The sequence below is a fragment of the Chaetodon trifascialis genome, chromosome 21 (assembly GCF_039877785.1).
Source record: "Chaetodon trifascialis isolate fChaTrf1 chromosome 21, fChaTrf1.hap1, whole genome shotgun sequence".
NCBI lineage: Eukaryota > Metazoa > Chordata > Actinopteri > Chaetodontiformes > Chaetodontidae > Chaetodon > Chaetodon trifascialis.
In genome coordinates, this window is record NC_092076.1 from 13,675,356 (window position 1) to 13,692,450 (window position 17,095).

General features: G+C 41.7%; 3 protein-coding genes across 6 annotated transcripts; 2 read left to right on the top strand and 1 right to left on the bottom strand.

The window, feature by feature from the left end:
• Positions 1-483: 483 nt before the first annotated feature.
• eif2ak1 (eukaryotic translation initiation factor 2-alpha kinase 1) lies at positions 484-11,106 on the bottom strand. 3 transcript variants are annotated; one of them, XM_070991473.1, is made up of 15 exons: positions 10,683-11,106; positions 8,909-9,076; positions 8,658-8,794; positions 8,504-8,547; positions 7,985-8,084; positions 7,807-7,887; positions 7,637-7,730; positions 7,486-7,534; positions 6,656-7,040; positions 6,393-6,501; positions 6,188-6,294; positions 1,642-1,756; positions 1,453-1,532; positions 1,082-1,315; positions 484-814 (listed from the first exon to the last, which is right to left on the bottom strand). In XM_070991473.1, exons 1-15 carry the CDS (start codon positions 10,852-10,854, stop codon positions 689-691), a joined length of 2,001 nt encoding a protein of 666 aa, XP_070847574.1. In that variant the 5' UTR covers positions 10,855-11,106; the 3' UTR covers positions 484-688. The 3 variants fall into 3 exon arrangements, with proteins under 3 accessions (XP_070847574.1, XP_070847573.1, XP_070847575.1); XM_070991472.1 differs by having other exon boundaries at positions 8,504-8,550; positions 10,683-10,974; XM_070991474.1 differs by lacking the exon at positions 10,683-11,106 and adding an exon at positions 9,219-9,322 and having other exon boundaries at positions 8,504-8,550.
• On the top strand, positions 2,343-6,125 carry LOC139350229 (ankyrin repeat domain-containing protein 61-like). Its single transcript, XM_070991475.1, has 5 exons — positions 2,343-2,622; positions 3,151-3,245; positions 3,612-3,780; positions 3,960-4,160; positions 5,499-6,125. Exons 1-5 carry the CDS (start codon positions 2,440-2,442, stop codon positions 6,123-6,125), a joined length of 1,275 nt encoding a protein of 424 aa, XP_070847576.1. The 5' UTR covers positions 2,343-2,439.
• Positions 11,107-11,567: 461 nt separating the features above from the next.
• pms2 (PMS1 homolog 2, mismatch repair system component) lies at positions 11,568-16,756 on the top strand. 2 transcript variants are annotated; one of them, XM_070990232.1, is made up of 15 exons: positions 11,568-11,763; positions 11,973-12,115; positions 12,230-12,316; positions 12,407-12,509; positions 12,599-12,782; positions 13,232-13,399; positions 13,648-13,745; positions 13,841-13,940; positions 14,134-14,218; positions 14,297-14,449; positions 14,577-15,444; positions 15,537-15,704; positions 15,805-15,905; positions 15,987-16,156; positions 16,340-16,756. In XM_070990232.1, exons 1-15 carry the CDS (start codon positions 11,750-11,752, stop codon positions 16,481-16,483), a joined length of 2,586 nt encoding a protein of 861 aa, XP_070846333.1. In that variant the 5' UTR covers positions 11,568-11,749; the 3' UTR covers positions 16,484-16,756. The 2 variants fall into 2 exon arrangements, with proteins under 2 accessions (XP_070846333.1, XP_070846334.1); XM_070990233.1 differs by having other exon boundaries at positions 11,573-11,763; positions 11,976-12,115.
• Positions 16,757-17,095: the final 339 nt, after the last annotated feature.

Below are 17,095 nucleotides of genomic sequence, written 5' to 3' on the forward strand. Positions count from 1 at the left end.
GATGTACAACCAGCTTTATACCCACAGACGTATACTATAAGTGGTTCCAGCTTAAGTATTTGGCTATAGAAAACACCGTCAGATTGACTTGACAGCACAGATTGCTAAATATATGCTGAAATGCCAGCAATATTTCCACGATTTAAAGTTCTCAAAACATAAATGCATCTCCTGTGACCAGTAACCTGACATTTGAACCACCGTCAACCAAAGAACATATACATTTGTTTGCATGGAAATGAATGTGTCCATTAAATCAAAGTTGAAAGACTTATGGTGCTCACAATTGCTTTTCAATTTGTTTATGATGAGCAGCTTCTTCTTCAGGATCCACAAGCAGCACAAAAATCACAGTACACACTGTCAATTCGGCTTCTTGGTCACTTTTTCCTATTTGTTTTAAGTATAGTACTTTGAAAGCAACATCTCAAATTATCAATGATAATAATAATTACATTGCTTCTTAGAAATCCCACAAGACATAGCAGAAATGCTTTTTATTGAACAGCTGAATGAAGATAAATAATTGCACCCTTACATCCAAGTGTACAAGACACACACACACACACACACACACACACACACACACACACACACACTACCACTTGTACCAGTAAGCAGAACATAGTACAGCAGTGGTAGAATAAATCAAGTTTTGACAGTCTGTGAAGAGTCGAGATTTTAAGGCTCAGGTCTTCTCCGACTCAGAGAAATGAACTGTGACTTGTGAGCTCTGCAGCTGACTGATCTGTCTCCTCAGCTGCATGATCTCTTCCTCCTGCTCTTCAACCCTTCTCTGCAAGCCATGGATTACCTGAAGGGGGAAAAAAATCTTAAAATTGATCAGTTGCTTATTATTAGGAATTTTACTGCAGACATGAAGGAGCACTTTGTGGTAACACATTCACCGTACTAAAATCCACACGTTAACAGTAATCTTAATAGGTATATACAATTGTTTCCAGACAATTACATACTTTGTAGATTTTTGATCAGTAATCCCAAATATTTTTTTAATAGCACAAAAGGTCAGTGGGGGTTAGAATTTTTTAGAGCTAAAATATATCCATATACTACATACTATGTCTTTACTGCAGAAGAGTTCACTCTGTAGAAGCTGGCTGGCAGTGGGCCGAACACCTGGCTCTTTACTTGTCAGCTTTGTGATGTACTTGGATAGGACGGGCCATCTCTGACAAAACAAGTCTGGGATTTTCCCCTCCCTCAGGTCCCCAAGTGTCCGGACCCGCTCCATCTCTGTCCCAAAAGGCTGGAATAGCTCGAGAGCCAGCACCCCAATGCTGTACATGTCTGACTGGAAGAGCAGCAACAATACAAGTTTAGACTCACAGATTCACAATGGAGAGCACAGCACAAAATATGTGTCATGTTACATAAAAAATAAAGTCTGAATTAATCCTAATATAGCTGTCATATTATTAACGTGTGTACCTTGGAATCATAATGGGAGCCCTTCAGTTGCTCGGGTGCAGCATACACAAATGTGCCCACACCGGTGGTATGTGAGGAATCTGCAAAATACACCCGAAATGTGATTGTAAAGCAAACAGCACCATCTATTGGTGATTCTGTGAGGTACCATGTCATGAAAATGGAACAAGCTAGGAGGTGCAGTATTACCACTGCTGGGAGAGGTGGTGCTTTTATGGCCATCCATTATTAAACCTCTGCAGGCCAATCCAAAGTCCCCAATCCGAACGTGGCAGTCATGATCGTGGAGGAAAATGTTCCTTGGCTGTGGAAAAAACAAACATATTGCAATTAGTTCCATGTGTCACATGGTGTAAAGATGCAAATGTATATGGTTTCTGGATGTGACATCTGAGCGTTTCCTTCCGCATATTAAAAGCAGAAATAAACAATTTTAGGAGTATTTAACAGTACAATCTTAAATGACTTTTCTCATACATGGTCCCCACAAACTACTCTTATGTTTATTTATTCCTACATTTCAGCAGATGTAAGGTAATAATACCCTGCTTTCCTTAAAGTGCCACAAGCACTGAAACAGTCAGTAAATTTGTCAGAGGGGTGTCACCTCCAGTCCCTGTCATTGGCCCCGCACGGTTATTATCAGTTGTGACAGGAGGACTGTCCATCAAACTTAGACACGTAACTCTCAAACCTACATGATGAAATCAGACTGACTGCAAAGACCAAACACAGAAAACAGAAGTAGCTGCTGAAACTACCTAACAGAGAAAACAGAAGTAACTGCTGAAACTAACACAGAGAACCCAAGTTTTTAGCATTTTTTGGGGGGCATTTTGATTATCCCTCCTAAGAGTTCTAAGATAGCTGACATGCCACTGACAAACTTAGACTTGCATCTGCAAACCAGAATAACCAGCTTTCAACCATCACACACACCTTGAGGAAAACTAAACACAGACAGCGGCGAAGCTGCACTGCCTGGTCATGCTGGAGGAGAGCGAGGAACATCAGGATAGGTGTGGCAACATTATCAAGATTCACAGCAATGAATTCTACACTGCAATTATGGATGAGGATGTGGGACGTATACAAGACATCTCAAAAAAGCATGGCAGCAACTTTCTCATCAGGATAAAAGACGATGCACCCAGAGAAGTTTTGTGGAAGGTAAATGTTTTAAGAATTACCTGTGAGAAATGAATGCAAGTTTGACTTTCCATAAAAACTGTCACATGGACAGAAACGTGGCATTTTTTCACAGTAGGGCTGCAACTGATGACTATTTTCATTGTCGATTGTTGTCTTGATCAATGGATTAGTTGTTTGGTCTACAAAATGTCGGAAAACGGTGAAAAACGTTGATTGGTCCAATATGACGTCCTCAAATGTCTTGTTTTGTCCACTTAGCTATTCACTTTAGTGTCATAGAAGCATGAAGAAAGCAAAAAATATTCACATTTCAGAAGCTGAAGTCCGAGAATTTTGACTTTTTTTTTTTTTTTTACTCAAGCCCATTAATTAACTACTTGATTAATCGTTGTAGCTCTAAAAGACAGCCATAATTGCTTCAATGTGATCATTCGACTGGAAATGAAAGAAAAAGGTAAAAAGCATGAATTCCAGTGTTAGACTAGAAAACATTTGTGTTTTACAGTCTAATACCAGTTTTTCTTGTCCTGTCATGTTTTGCCTTAGGGCCTTGATATCCTTCCCCTTCATCTGGCTGCCTCTTACAGAAGAGTAAAGAGTATGCAGAGCCTGCTGTCAGCAGGGGCAGACCCTGAAATGAGGTCAGGACCATCGCAGACAGACACACACGCCGATGAAAATCCGGATGTACACGCTATCACCAAGCATCCCACCCATCAGTACTACAGGGTTACATGAGTCTCTCATAAAAAATAAGTAAATAAAATAAAATAACAAAAACAACTCATGTAAGGATGATTAAATTAAATAATTTCATCTGAGGTAGTTTATTTCCTAAAACTGAGAAGTCTGTGAATACAGCAAGTTCATTTTTGAAACTTCCTGTTACATCCACAAAGTGACACCCAGCATGACTGACATGCACATCACTGGTTCTTTGTATCTCTTCATAAAAAGGCTGCAGCTCTCCATCTACACCAGCCTCACTGTCTTTGCCTCCGTCACAGGGACCGGCTCGGTCAAACCACTCTGCACGTGGTGATAACCAGTTGGCCGAGCATGCTGACCTGGACTAAACCAGATTCCAAGCTCCAGACTGCGGTGACCAAAATGCGCATGCAGGCAGAGGCGTGTTTACGGCTCCTCTGTGAACACGGCGTTAACGTCAATGCAGAGGTAAACAGGTTTTCATACAGCAAATCGACGTTTAGCCTCTTTTTGCACTAGCTCCTGTCAGTGGCATTCAGTAGGCAGAATAAAGTCATGACTTATTTGTGATGTTTAAACATAAAATCTTTTTATAATTCATCATGAAATGCTTTATCTTCGGTGTGTGTCTTATGGTTCCTCCCTAGGTGGAGGGGGAGAGGCACCAAACGGCTCTCCACCTATCGGTTTGCTACGTGGCTCTGTCTGCTATCCATATTCTGGCCAGCTATGGTGCTGACGTGAACGCTGTGGACAGCTGTGGGATGACGCCGCTGCATATGGCCACGGCGATCCTCCATAAAGACATTATAGCCAGCTTGATCAAAGAGGGAGCAGATGTCAACATGGTTTGTGTTGTTCCTCTGCTTTTATTTCTTATTTGGTAATTGGCAAAAATTTCACAATAATGCCAAGCCCACACCTACATGGGTGTTTGATGAAACGTAGCCTTTCATCCACACAAATGCAGTTTAAGGGCACTGTAAACTGACTGTTAAGAAACCTCCTGCAAGGGTGAAGATATTCAGGAATATTCACTATTTGCAGTGTTGACGTGTAGACAGGCTTATGACGACAGTGTGCACTTATGTTCATATTTCACGCAATGGCAGACATGGCCAAAATAGTGCTGGTGCTAACCTTAGTGACAGAACTTTTTACAGTTGTACAGATGTGTAAAGTTACTCTTCCACATTTTTTGGGCAACAAAGGCACCAGAATATGGTATAGGAGGTCACTGCTGCACATCCTGAAACCCCTGTTCCTCAACATACTGGAAGAGAAACTGTACATACACACAGTTCCTGTTAGCAAGGTTAGAACTAGCACTATTTTGAGCACGCCCACCACTGCAGAAAAACACCTCATGTAAACAAAGGAGATAACAGCACACACAGTCTGTTTTCCGTCGACACACCAACACTGCAAATGGAGCTTCTGAATATCTTCACCTTGGCAGGAGTTTTCCAAAAGGCCAATTTTCAGTGACCTAAACGCAAGACAAAAACGCACAGAAAAAGCTATGTTTTAAAAAATGAGCCTCTTTGTCATCTAATATCAAGCTGATCGCCCACAGCCCATAGCGTGGGTCTCAGTTCAACTAGCCAATTTCTCTTCTTACAGAATTGGTTGTGCTTAATTGCCTGTTTCATGAGCAATAACAACTCAAAAGATTCAGAACTATAAGTCACATGTAGGTTTGGTCTGGACAACACACAAGACCTTAAACCCCTGATTCCAAAAAAGTTGGGATGTTATGCACAATATAAATAAAACAGAATGTGATCATTTGGTAACATTTTTTGAGATATACTTAATTGAAAACAGTACAAAAACAATGTATTTAACTTTTACCTCAGTTTCATTGATTTTTGTAATCTGCTTATTCTCAATTTGAAGAAGCAACACATTTCAAACAAGCTGTGACAGGAACAACACAAGACTGGAAAGTTGTGGAATGCTCCAAAAACACCTGTTTGGAACATTCCACAGGTAAACAGGTTCATTGGTAACAGGTGAGAGTATCATGATTGCGATATGATGAAAGCGTCCCAACCTCTCTGGAATCAGGGTTGTAAAAGATACACCTGCAAATGTTTCTGTGCATAGTCACACCCATGATTCCCATTTGCCGTCATTTCACTGCCAATTCAAGTAATACAAGTAAATTCTTGACTATTTTCAAGGCGGTGAAGCACTCTGGGAACACTCCTCTGCACCTAGCTGTTGTGGCAATGGCTGTGAAGACCACTAAAACCCTAGAGGATGACAGTAGCTGTGTGTCTGGACTGCTCGAACATGGGGCTGAGGCCAATGCTATAAACAAAATTGGGATGACACCTTTACAGGAAGCATGCAGCATGGGTAACAAGGAGCTGGTGGACCTGCTGCTCAGGTATGGAGCCAACATCAATAAGCTGAGCAAAGGAAAGGAGAACTGTCTGTTCCTATTCCTAAACCACAGGCCGAACGTAAAGAACAGCTCTCTGCTGGTGAAAATCTTCAGTCTGACTTCCCCGCTTACAGTATACAACCAGAAAGGCCAGCTGCCCTTAATTTTGACGTTACCATGTTTCTTCAAACAAAGAGACCAGCTACTAAAACTAATTCAGCAGCCAAGGAGGCTTCAGGATATTTGCAAGAGTGTCATTTATCTAAAACATGTCCAAGGCGAGAGAGAGGAGTTGAGAAAAATCTTTCCTGAGAGTCTTTATGATTTTGTATTCAACTACTGGGAGAATTTCCACATTTCCTTTGTGACAGACGGTGAACAGAACTCATTTAATAACTCATTTCATAGGGCTCCTATTTAACACTTGTGTGTCTATGCATGTGACCTGCATCTGATCAAATAAAATTTACTGAAGCAGCTTACCTTCAGGTCTCTGTGCATGATTCCTCGTGAGTGAATGTACTCCACTCCTTCAAGTATCCTTCTCAGCAGGCTGAGCGTGTGTTCGGCATCAACACATCCATACGGACCTTAAGGTAAAAAAAGAGGAATATATTATCAGCACACACTTACTCTGTCATTCTCTAATCTGTTATAATGTAAATGAATGCATGTGTTTGACAGTTACATCTTGATGTGTGTCCTTCTTTGGGGTTGGTGTTCCTGTCAGTGATCCAGTCCTTCAGTGAGCGCTCACACAGCTGCATCTGGATGTAGAGCATCAGGTGGAACTGTACCTGCAGATACAGCGAACCAAGACTGAAAACATGTTTATGCAGACACAGTAACTTTTTAAAAAGAAAAAAATTATGTTCAGGAAGTTCTGGAACATGGCCATCTTTATCTTTCTAATGATTCGTGTGATATCTGAAAGCCTCTTTAATCACATACCTCTTGAGAAGGCTTTGTTGTGCGAACGTCAGCCCACTGCTGACATTCCTTGCCGGCGCAGGAGTTGTTGTTCAGTTCGATGCTACTCCTGCTGGACTCCTCCTCTAACAGTGCTGAACTCTCCCAGCCTGTGGCAGGACATTTGGAGCTCTTCATGGGGTCTCGCTGTCCCAGGAACACACAGGGGACATAGTTATTTGGGATGCGCCGCATCGTCTTGGGACACACCACCTGGCCCTTCTCTTGGGTTGGGACTAAAGCTTTGATGGGCTGGGTCTCTCTTGGCGGTACTTTGGCACTTGGGGCAGCATCTGTCGATGCTTGACTGAGGCTTTGAAAAACTATCGAGGCGCTGGTGCTGCTGCTGTCAGAGCTCTCATCAGAACTGCGAATGAAAGAGTCAAGATAAATTAAATAATGACTATTATCGCATCTGCGTATCCTGAGCAGAGTCCCAGTAAAAAAACAGGCAATTACCAGACAACAGAAACTCTGGCCCTGAGGTAAATAGTGTAGCCTAAGTAGTGTTTGCACATTTTTTGATTTATTCATCTGGCAATAATCTAATTACAGCACATTCTTAGCCTAAATGTGTAACTCTACCCACTTTTAGTGCCATTTCTGTATAGAATTATCAATGAATTTTAGTGGTAAATCACAAGAAACATATGATAACATATAATAAATAATACTATGGCTGCAACTTCTGATGAATACCATTATCAATTAATATGCTGATTATTTTCTTGAAAAATGGTTCATACTTTGATAAAAAATGGTGAAAAATGTCCAGAACAATGAACGTAAGATCAGTTAACTTTGGATCCTACCTGTCTTGTTGTCCAGGTGACCCCAGTGCAGGCAGGAGAGACTCAGGATCTGTAACAGAGGTGTTTTCCACATAAAGCTTTGTTGTTGTTATTGTTCACTAAACTCCTGGAGTAGTAACTTCACTCACAAACTTGCAGCGAAAATACTCACGTGCTGCCGGCTGTACATGTTCCATCCATGCAGTGTGATAGCCCACAACACTTACATGCTGCAGACTAGATAACACTTTGACTTCCCTGAGGACCTTGACCAAAATAATACAATCATTAGTCTCTTCTATCTCTGCATGTGGGTGTAAAAGATAAACACTGATGGCTCACCTTCATGCAGTCGTCTTTCGAGACTTTTTTGATGAGAATTTTCTTCACAGCATAACACTGTCCATCCAGTTTGTTCATAACCTGTAAGATGATGTAACACATGAAATGATTGCGCTAATCAACTCAGCTCATGTTCTTCTTTAGAAGAGCTTGTTAAAAAAAGGATGGAGTAAAATACCTTAAAAACATTGCCGTATGATCCTTTTCCAAGTCGACATATTTCTTCAAATTCACTAAGATATCGGGATGTCTGTGCTTGAAACAGTCCCTCCTTAGGTCTGCAGGAAGCCAAATACAAATAATAATAATAATGAATTTTTTATAGGCATCTGTCAAGACATAGTTAAAAACAAGCAACAATGGATCATGATGTCATAAAATTAAACAAAGCAGTAATATGTAATAATCCATTAATACAACACTTAGGTATGTAATCATCATCACTGCACAACTCAATGTGAAACAGAATCAGAGTGAATAGGCCACTTTAAAAAGGTGTGTTTACAAATGATAAAATGCTTAAATATTAATGTTTCTCTCTCCTCTTATGTTGTTGCTTTCAGCTGGTGGTATTATTATTATGTTCCTTTACGTATGTGTGTATATGTATGTACCCCTTTGACCTTTTGACATTAAAAATTTCTTAAAATGAAAAAAACAAAAAACAAATCAACATTAAAATCAAAGTACAGCCTACCTTACTGCAGGATTGTGCGTGTTTATGCCAAGACATTGCTGCCCCTGCAAAATGAAACAAGGACCAAGTAACAATTAACAACAGATTGTACCATCAGTAAACTGTTGAATCACCATTCAGTTTCCGAAGACGTACTGGAAATTTGTCCAGTTACCTGTGGATACACTGAGGAGCTGGCAGCATGAAGCAGCTCAGTGAAGGCCCGGTTGTGCTGGAGTCTGACCGTGCTGAACTCATCACTTATGGCCAGAGGTGAGAGGAGGTTCATGGCAGCCAAACGCTGGCCAATGACTATCAGAGGAATAACAAAATCACGTGTAACTGAATTTGGAATTAATAACAAACAATCTTAAATGTACAGATGTTTAATAAGCTATCAGTTCCAGTTCTGGTGTCAGTACGTACCTTTAAACAGCATACGTGAGCGAGCTGGATTGCTCTCGTAGACGAAGCACAGGTGTTCCAGAAGGGATCCCAGGAGGAGGTGGTTGGGGATTGCTGAGGCAAACTCCTGGATGGACAGGTAACGTCTGCCAGCCATCAACACCTCGTGGTTATCGTCTGTGTCGGAAGCTGAACATATAAAATGAAAAAGGAAGATGAAAAGGCTCAGGTGGGAGACTCTGGCACAAAACAACAGTTTAGATTAGATTTTACTTTGTTGCAGTCCCATTAAATGCAAACACACATATAACCACAAAATTGCTTGTCTTACCTTCTTCAATAACCTTTGCTATCATTTCAACAATGTTCTTCTCTCCTAGGTCCATTTTTCTGTATAAAAACACTTTGGTGCAATATTAAGCACTCAGAGCTGTACTAATGATTATCCTGTTCACATCCAAAGCAGAAAAGGAGCTGATCTTGTTTATACATAAGGGGGCGTACACAGCAGTAATGCTTATCTGCCTGTTCCAGCAGACACCAGCCCCCTCCACCTAACTGTACTCTATAAACACATGACCAAGCTGAGACACTTGGTCACTGTGTCAGAATGACAAGAAGGGGCTGTTTCATCATCATCATCATCATCAACGTTGGCTGACACATCTTTACTCTCACTTCATCTTACAGCAGGATGTGTGGAGGGGCATGTCTTGACTTGTTTTGCCCAACACTCATTGCTGACCTAAGATCTGCCTTGATCTTACATCCTGATGATGTCACCCATGCAAATTCATGGTAAAGGGGTAATTCACCAAATTTGCACATGAACTCCAAGTTATTGTGCATGGAGAGCCTGTGAAAACAGCTGTATAAATTTCTGTGTGGCTCTGGAGGGAGCTTTCCAACACTTGGGACATAAATCGGGAACATGTAGTTTGAAAGACTGATGCATTGAGGCAGGGAGGGAGAGTGTGATGAAAGATACAATGAAGCTGCAATATGCAAAATGTAGGATCCTTCAATTTTGAACCTGGACTCATACTAGGAGCAAAAAGTCTGGAAATTCATGCATCTGTTGCTTTAGTCTTGTGGGACAAATCCACTTAGAAACTGAGGTGTAAAATTGGACAACTTTAGAGGCTTTTAACAGGTTTGGCATAACATCATGCAATAGAAAACAGGATTGGAGAGCCAAATATGTCAGAATATCTTTGTTTGAGAGGCTGCTTCTATGACATAAGAATCAAAGTTAATCCGAAGAGGCTTAAAGTCTGCAGTTTGTGTGAGAAAAGGACATTATGGTGGCTTTTGCTGTATAGGATGATTGTCTAAGCTTGGGAAAAGACTATGTTTATAAATGGAAAAGCATTTTGTTCACAATGCATTCATTCAATCACAGTTTCATAATGTTTAACAAAATGGACACGTGCATACTGTTAAGTGAACTTTTTAGTGCCTTTCCTAAAGCTCTGGCTTTATCCGTTTGTCTGCTGTGGTACCTTCACAAGCTGTACGAGCAGTCACTCAAAGATGATGTCTGATATCTGTGGGGTAGCTAACAATGCTGGGGTGGGCACTTAATTACAGTAAATGACAGGGGCATAGAGTCACATAGGTCATATAGCCTGTAATTCCTCAACTATGCCCCTGGCTGCTTATAAAACCTTTTTATTCTGGCATTATTGGGTCAGGTAATATAGGATAGCCGCCAATAAAGCCACCTCACCGAATATCTGTAAACACCACGTTATGTTACGCAGCAACTTCACGAACAGGAAGAAAAGCTGCTTACTGTCAAACTGGACCTCATCGTCCTCTTCGCTCGCCAAGCTGAGCAAGCTAACGCTACTGTCAACGTGCTGTCTCCGGATGGGTTTAACGTTGCCGTGTACCAAAAGGTCACTGCAGCTACCAGAACATTCCTCCGACCGCAGTGGTCCGTTGTTGGATGCTGAATTGTGCATTTTTCGATGTGAAAAACGATGACTTGTCAGAACAAAACACTTATTTAATGAGAAAAATAATAATAATAAAAACGCTGCCCAAATCGCAACAGCTACCCCATATCAGTAGTAAGATGCGTCAAACTGATCCGAGTCCTTGCTTCCCAAACGTTGAGCTACACCGTTAAATGTATGGGAAGAGACAGCGAAATACTTCTCTCAAAAGTCCATACGGTCGATCATGTTACCCGAGGACAGCCATGATTCAATGGCAAGGGGTAGTGGGAAAGGGATGTCTGACAATGTCCGAGCTTGTGTACAGCAACATTAACTGACAAAAACGCTTAACCAAAAATCACAGCATAAAATCAACATGTTGCATATTAATGCAATTATAATTGTACAGCTCCAAACTATTGCGAATGATTCTGTTCAAAAAAAGCTATTTATTCGTTGTATATAATATGATGTATTTGCACACGCGCCCTAACGTCCCGATATGACCAAAGATTGCAAGGGGTTTGGTGACGAAATGTTTGAGGATGTTTGAGGAAGCGGTTTTGATAATGTTTGTTTATACACACGAATGACTTGTTTGATATTGTTACATTTCTTAGTTTATGTTGGTTTGGTGAGGTGGCTTTTTTTACACACTTAACATTTTACATTATTTTAATAGTCGAACTGCGCAGTTTTGCGCACGATTGGCGCTCGCGAACAATCTCTGTCCTCGCGCGGTACCGCTTCACTTTTTTGTTTACAGCATGTTGTCGTGAAGCGGTTGTACTGAAATCTCATCAACAGTGGAAAAAAATAGCAACGTTTGACAATGGCGACTAGTTAGCAGGGGTCTCCTTCTCTCACCGCATTATATAGAGTCACATGTCTAAACCCTGAAGCTCTGCACTCTTTGAAAATGTCTGATGCTTGGTAAGTTAGCCGCCAGAGCATTTCTGTATTTAACCAGCCTCAGTCTCCTCCGTTTTCATTTAAGTGGACGTTGACCCCACTTCAATGGAAAAATCTACAAGTTCATACACATTGATTTTTTTTTTCTAGCTACTTGTACATGAATAATATAAATTTAACAGAAGGTAAAGTTAAACATCATTGTCACAGAACACTTGTTTTCTTCTCAGCAGCTCTGAACCTGCTGGAGCCATCAAGGCCATTGACAAGCACTCAGTCCATCAAATCTGCTCAGGACAGGTGGTGCTGACTTTGGCCACCGCTGTCAAAGAGCTGGTGGAAAACAGCATTGATGCGGGGGCCACCAACATTGGCAAGTATCGATGCACACACAATGATCCTGGGGTCTTCTGGTGCTGGTGAGGTTTTGGGCAGAAATTCCAGTATCATGCTTTGAGTTAAGTATCACACTGTTACATGTTTCCAGATGTCAGGCTGAAGGAGTGTGGAGCTGAACTAGTGGAAGTGTCAGACAATGGCAAAGGAGTAGAAGAAGCCAACTTTGAAGGACTGAGTAAGTGTCAGCTTTGTTTATCTTCTACCACTCAGTCAAAGTCTACCTGATGTTTTGGGGGAAATGAAACTTCTTGTGTCCGTCCCACAGCGTTGAAGCATCACACGTCAAAGCTGAGGGACTTCTCTGATCTCATCCATGTGGAAACGTTTGGCTTCAGAGGTGAAGCCCTCAGCTCTTTATGCGCTCTCAGGTAAAACTCTTCAACACCTCATTCATTCATAATCCTTTATTACCTGTCACCTCGTCAGCTAAAATTCCTTCTGACCCCTCTGGCTCCAGTAACCTTAGTGTGGTGACATGCCACGAGTCCAGCCAGGTGGGCACAAAGCTGGTGTTTGACCATAAAGGCCACCTTGTGCAGCAGTCACCCCATCCCCGGCAGCAGGGCTCCACGGTCAGCCTGCAGCAGCTCTTCTACACACTGCCTGTTCGACACAAGGAGTTCCAACGCAATATTAAGAAGGTCGGCCATTGAAGCGTCATTCTCATGTTTCTGCACACTATGTGAATGTTTGCACTTCTTACCAGCATGTAAACACACCACCTGCAAGACCTTTTCATGGCGATCCATGCTTTCAGATGTATTATAATACAATATAAATATCAGTGGGATGGATTATCCATTATATGTCAAACCAGTTTTGAGACTTTGCAAGTTGATTTTTATACCATGAATGAAACCTAGTGGGAAAACAGATTAATCAATGTAAAAATGAAAATGGTTGCCAGATATGTAACACAGGCCCAGAGCACATAATGCAAACTTAATGTGAAGTAAAAGTCATCAGAACATGACATAAATTCATTTTTCATTTAGTATCTTTGAACTTATTAGTTTAGATCCAGTCAGTGGCTAATTAAACTGCCCGTATCTCATCATGAATGAAATATGTCATTGTTCTGTATTTCCAGGAGTATGCCAAAATGATACACGTCCTGCAGTCCTACTGCATCGTCTCTACAGGAGTGCGTATTACCTGCTCCAACCAAAATGGGCAGGGAAAGCGCAGCACAGTCCTCAGCACCAGTGGCAGCCAGAGTATGAGAGACAACATCGGGGCCATATTTGGACCAAAACAGGTTGGAACATTGGTTTCATGCTTTTCTTGACTATAGAGTTTGTTTGCAATTCGCATCACTGCTGTGGGATGACCGTCCCAATTGTCCAAGATGCTGCCTTGAGTACTTAAGTCAAATCCAAGACTTGAACAATTTCTCCTACCCATAGAGGAGCTGTGTAATTGCTCTGTTGAAGAAAAATGTGCCAGTGGTTTGGAAAATTTTCCTGATTTGGTTTGCTAAATACTATTATCTGATGTGTTCTTCAGCTACAGAGTCTTCTGCCCTTTCAGCAATTGACGCCTACAGAAAATGTTATTGAGGAATATGGACTCAAAGAAGCAGATCTACCCAAACAGATGTTTTCGTGAGTGACACCCTTGTATTGAATTCTTGTGTATGCCTTCTCTGCAAACAAAGCTTTTTTTTTTTTTTTTTTTATGAAAAACTCTGTTTTGGCAGCATCACAGGGTTTGTGTCTCAAGGAGACCATGGTGTCGGGAGAAGTGCCACAGACAGGCAGTTCTTTTTCATTAACAACCGACCGTGTGATCCTCTTAAGGTAATACATGTTTGGTTTAAGTCCCCCTTGTTGAGCATTTATAAACAGTATGCAGATGTTTAATAATGGTTTATAGCACACTGTAATGTAGTTGTGTTTATATAGACATATTCTATTATTACAACAGTGATTTACTGTGTCATTCATTATCTGTTCTCTCTCAGCCTAAAGTCTCATAATTTTCAACTTTCAGGTGACCAAACTTGTGAACGAAGTGTATCATATGTACAACAGACATCAGTATCCATTTGTCGCCTTGAACATAGCTGTGTCCTCTGGTAAGAAAATTGAATGTTATATCTGAAACACATTACTGACTTCCTGTACTACATGATGTGTTTGTGGTGTTATTCCAGAGTGTGTGGATGTGAACGTCACCCCAGACAAACGGCAGATTTTTCTCCAGGAGGAGAAGCTCTTGCTGGCTGTTCTAAAGACATCTCTTACCAACATGTATGAGGCTGGAGTCAATAAGATCAGCCTAAACTATACACCCACACCCAGCATCAGTAAGAACTGCTCATTATATTCAGCCTATTTATCAACACATTAGATGTATATATTGATATTATATCAGAGTAATGTCTCTTTGAATGCTTTTCCAGTGCTTTTATTTTGCCTGTCACTTGTCTCTAGATACAATAGCTGAAGTTTGTCCTGTTGTCCCATCCACGGAGACCATGCCAGAACCTGGAGAGGAACCAGTCACTCCAAGCCCAAAGTCGTCCCTAAACCTGGCTGGCCTTAAAGCTGCCTTTTCAAGTCATCAGAGCTCTAATTCTGGGAACAAGTCAAGTGTGTCCAAAGCTGCAAACTGTGGCCCAGCACAGAAAACACTACAGTCCTTTTTTAAGGGCACCGTCAAACCTCCTTTCTGCACCCCGAGTGTCAAATCTCCTGTGAAACCCACAAGAGATCCAGCAAAGTGCTCCCCAATGGGAAAGTCAGTGCTGGATGCGTTCAGGTACGGTGCGACATTCAGTGATCCAAACTCTGAGAGAGACAGTGCTTTGTCCAGTTGTGACGTTACCACGGCAATGCCAGATGTTCAGTGTTCTGGTCTGGAGTCCAGTTCTCCTGAGCCATCTGCCGATGGACTGAGTGTAAAAGAGGAGCCATTCAAAGAAACGTCTGACAACAGTCACGTTGTTTCTGAAGAAGCAGAGATTGAGGATGAGCCGCGCAGCTCCTGCAAGGACTACGCTGTTAGCCCAGATGCCAAGAGGGCCAGGACAGAGAAGCCGTATTTCCCCACAGAACACCAGTCCAACACGCTTTCAAGCCGTTTTGAGAAATCCTCCTTGACAGTGGACGCTCCAGTCTGCCGACAGAGGAGGACGGTGCCTCTCCACTTCTCTTTCCAGGAGCTGGCGGGGAAGATGAAGCGGTTACAGGATCAGCAGAAACAGAGGCCCGGGGGGGATCTGCTCTATCGACGCTTCAGGGCCAAGATCAACCCCGGAGAAAATCAGAGTGCAGAGGACGAGCTCAAGAGAGAAATAAGGTAGTTCATTCCTGTAACCACTACTGAACGAATGTGCCAGTATTGTTGTGTAATTTCCACTGTAGTTAATGATCTGTGTTTCATCCCTACAGCAAAGACATGTTCAAGCAGATGGAGATCATTGGTCAGTTTAACCTGGGCTTCATTATCACCAAATTTAACTCCGACATCTTCATGATTGACCAGCATGCCACGGATGAGAAATACAACTTTGAGATGCTGCAGCAGCACACCGTGCTCCAAGGACAGAAACTCATCGCGTAAGACTTGAAATCAGTTGATAAATCCTTCCCTCTGTTGTTTAGATTTTCCTTTTTGCTGGTCAGTGATCTACTTTTGTTTTTCCTTTTATGTTTGCAGCCCTCAGAAGCTTCACCTCACTGCTGTCAGTGAAAACGTACTCATCGAAAACATTGAGATTTTCAGAAAGAATGGCTTTGAATTCCTTATCGATGAGGACGGTATGAAAGTTTAAAGTGATTTTTTTTTTTTCCCATTTGATGATTACAAATACTGAAACACCTTCTTTACTGTGACTGCAGCTCAGGTGATGGAGAGGGTTAAGCTGGTGTCTCTGCCCACCAGTAAAAACTGGACATTTGGCCCAGCTGACATTGAAGAGCTGATCTTCATGCTGAGTGACAGCCCAGGGGTCATGTGCCGACCGTCCCGCGTCAGGCAGATGTTTGCATCCCGAGCCTGTCGAAAATCTGTGAGTTCATAGTGACAACAGTGGCTATAGGACTGCACACATGTTTTTGAAGTTGTAATACAGTACTGAAATTAGTGGAAGCAAATGACTGCATGGAAGATCAGCTAGACTAGACACAGACTAATTGAGTGACTTTTCTATTTTCCTCATGTGATCTCTTGTTTTGCTCATGTCCATCCAAAGGTGATGATTGGCACTGCTCTGAGTGTCAGTGAGATGAAGAAGCTCCTGGTCCACATGGGGGAGATTGAGCATCCATGGAACTGTCCTCATGGCAGGCCCACCATGAGACACCTCGCAAACCTAGACATCATCTCAAAAGACTGAGCGTGTCAAGGAAGGAACTGTTGGAGCATTGCACTTTACACTGGCTTGTTGTAAGAGGAACAGTTGTACTTTCATTCCAGTTTATTTCTGTCACACAGATACATAGTAGATTGAGTCCAAGTAAGAGATACTGTATATTTGTATGGCTCACATGCTATGCTGTTTAGAATGTAAGATATGTTGGGTTTTATTTGTATTTTGCATCAAAATTTATATTTTTTAGTTTTTAACACCTAATTAATAGGGGAAATAAACAAGGTATATTGCAACATGTGTTGTTTTTCTGTCATCTGTGCTCTTAAATGCAGTGGTGGAAGAAGTATTTAATACCACACTGTGAAAACACTCCACCACAAGTAAAAGTCCTGCATTCACAGCCTTGAAGTATCTAAGTCTCAGCAGCAAAATTTACTTGAGCTATCAAACAATGGTTGGATTCCAACTTGTGGCCCTTTGTGCATGTTGTTCCCTTTCTCTTTACCCCCGTTCCTCCCTGTTTTGTTTAATAAAGGTTCAATGCCAAACAAACAAACAAACAAATCACCAACATCAAGTGTTTACGGTGTTACCCTTTTTGACTGGCAAACGTTGCCGTAGTCGTAAGCGTCCCTT

What these genes read in the sequence shown, in the direction of transcription:
- eif2ak1 (XM_070991472.1), bottom strand. Translation starts at nt 10,854, where the DNA reads ATGCACAATTCAGCATCCAACAACGGACCACTGCGGTCGGAGGAATGT. An exon ending in CGATGAGGTCCAGTTTGACA is followed by an intron (nt 9,077 to 10,682) that starts GTAAGCAGCTTT and finishes TTATATGTTCAG; the next exon opens with CTTCCGACACAGACGATAAC. An exon ending in TCATGCACAGAGACCTGAAG is followed by an intron (nt 1,757 to 6,187) that starts GTAAGCTGCTTC and finishes TTTTTTCCACAG; the next exon opens with CCAAGGAACATTTTCCTCCA.
- pms2 (XM_070990232.1), top strand. An exon ending in AGCCAACTTTGAAGGACTGA is followed by an intron (nt 12,317 to 12,406) that starts GTAAGTGTCAGC and finishes TCCGTCCCACAG; the next exon opens with CGTTGAAGCATCACACGTCA. An exon ending in CTACCCAAACAGATGTTTTC is followed by an intron (nt 13,746 to 13,840) that starts GTGAGTGACACC and finishes CTGTTTTGGCAG; the next exon opens with CATCACAGGGTTTGTGTCTC.
- LOC139350229 (XM_070991475.1), top strand. Translation starts at nt 2,440, where the DNA reads ATGCTGGAGGAGAGCGAGGAACATCAGGATAGGTGTGGCAACATTATC. An exon ending in GCGTTAACGTCAATGCAGAG is followed by an intron (nt 3,781 to 3,959) that starts GTAAACAGGTTT and finishes GTTCCTCCCTAG; the next exon opens with GTGGAGGGGGAGAGGCACCA. An exon ending in AGGGAGCAGATGTCAACATG is followed by an intron (nt 4,161 to 5,498) that starts GTTTGTGTTGTT and finishes ACTATTTTCAAG; the next exon opens with GCGGTGAAGCACTCTGGGAA.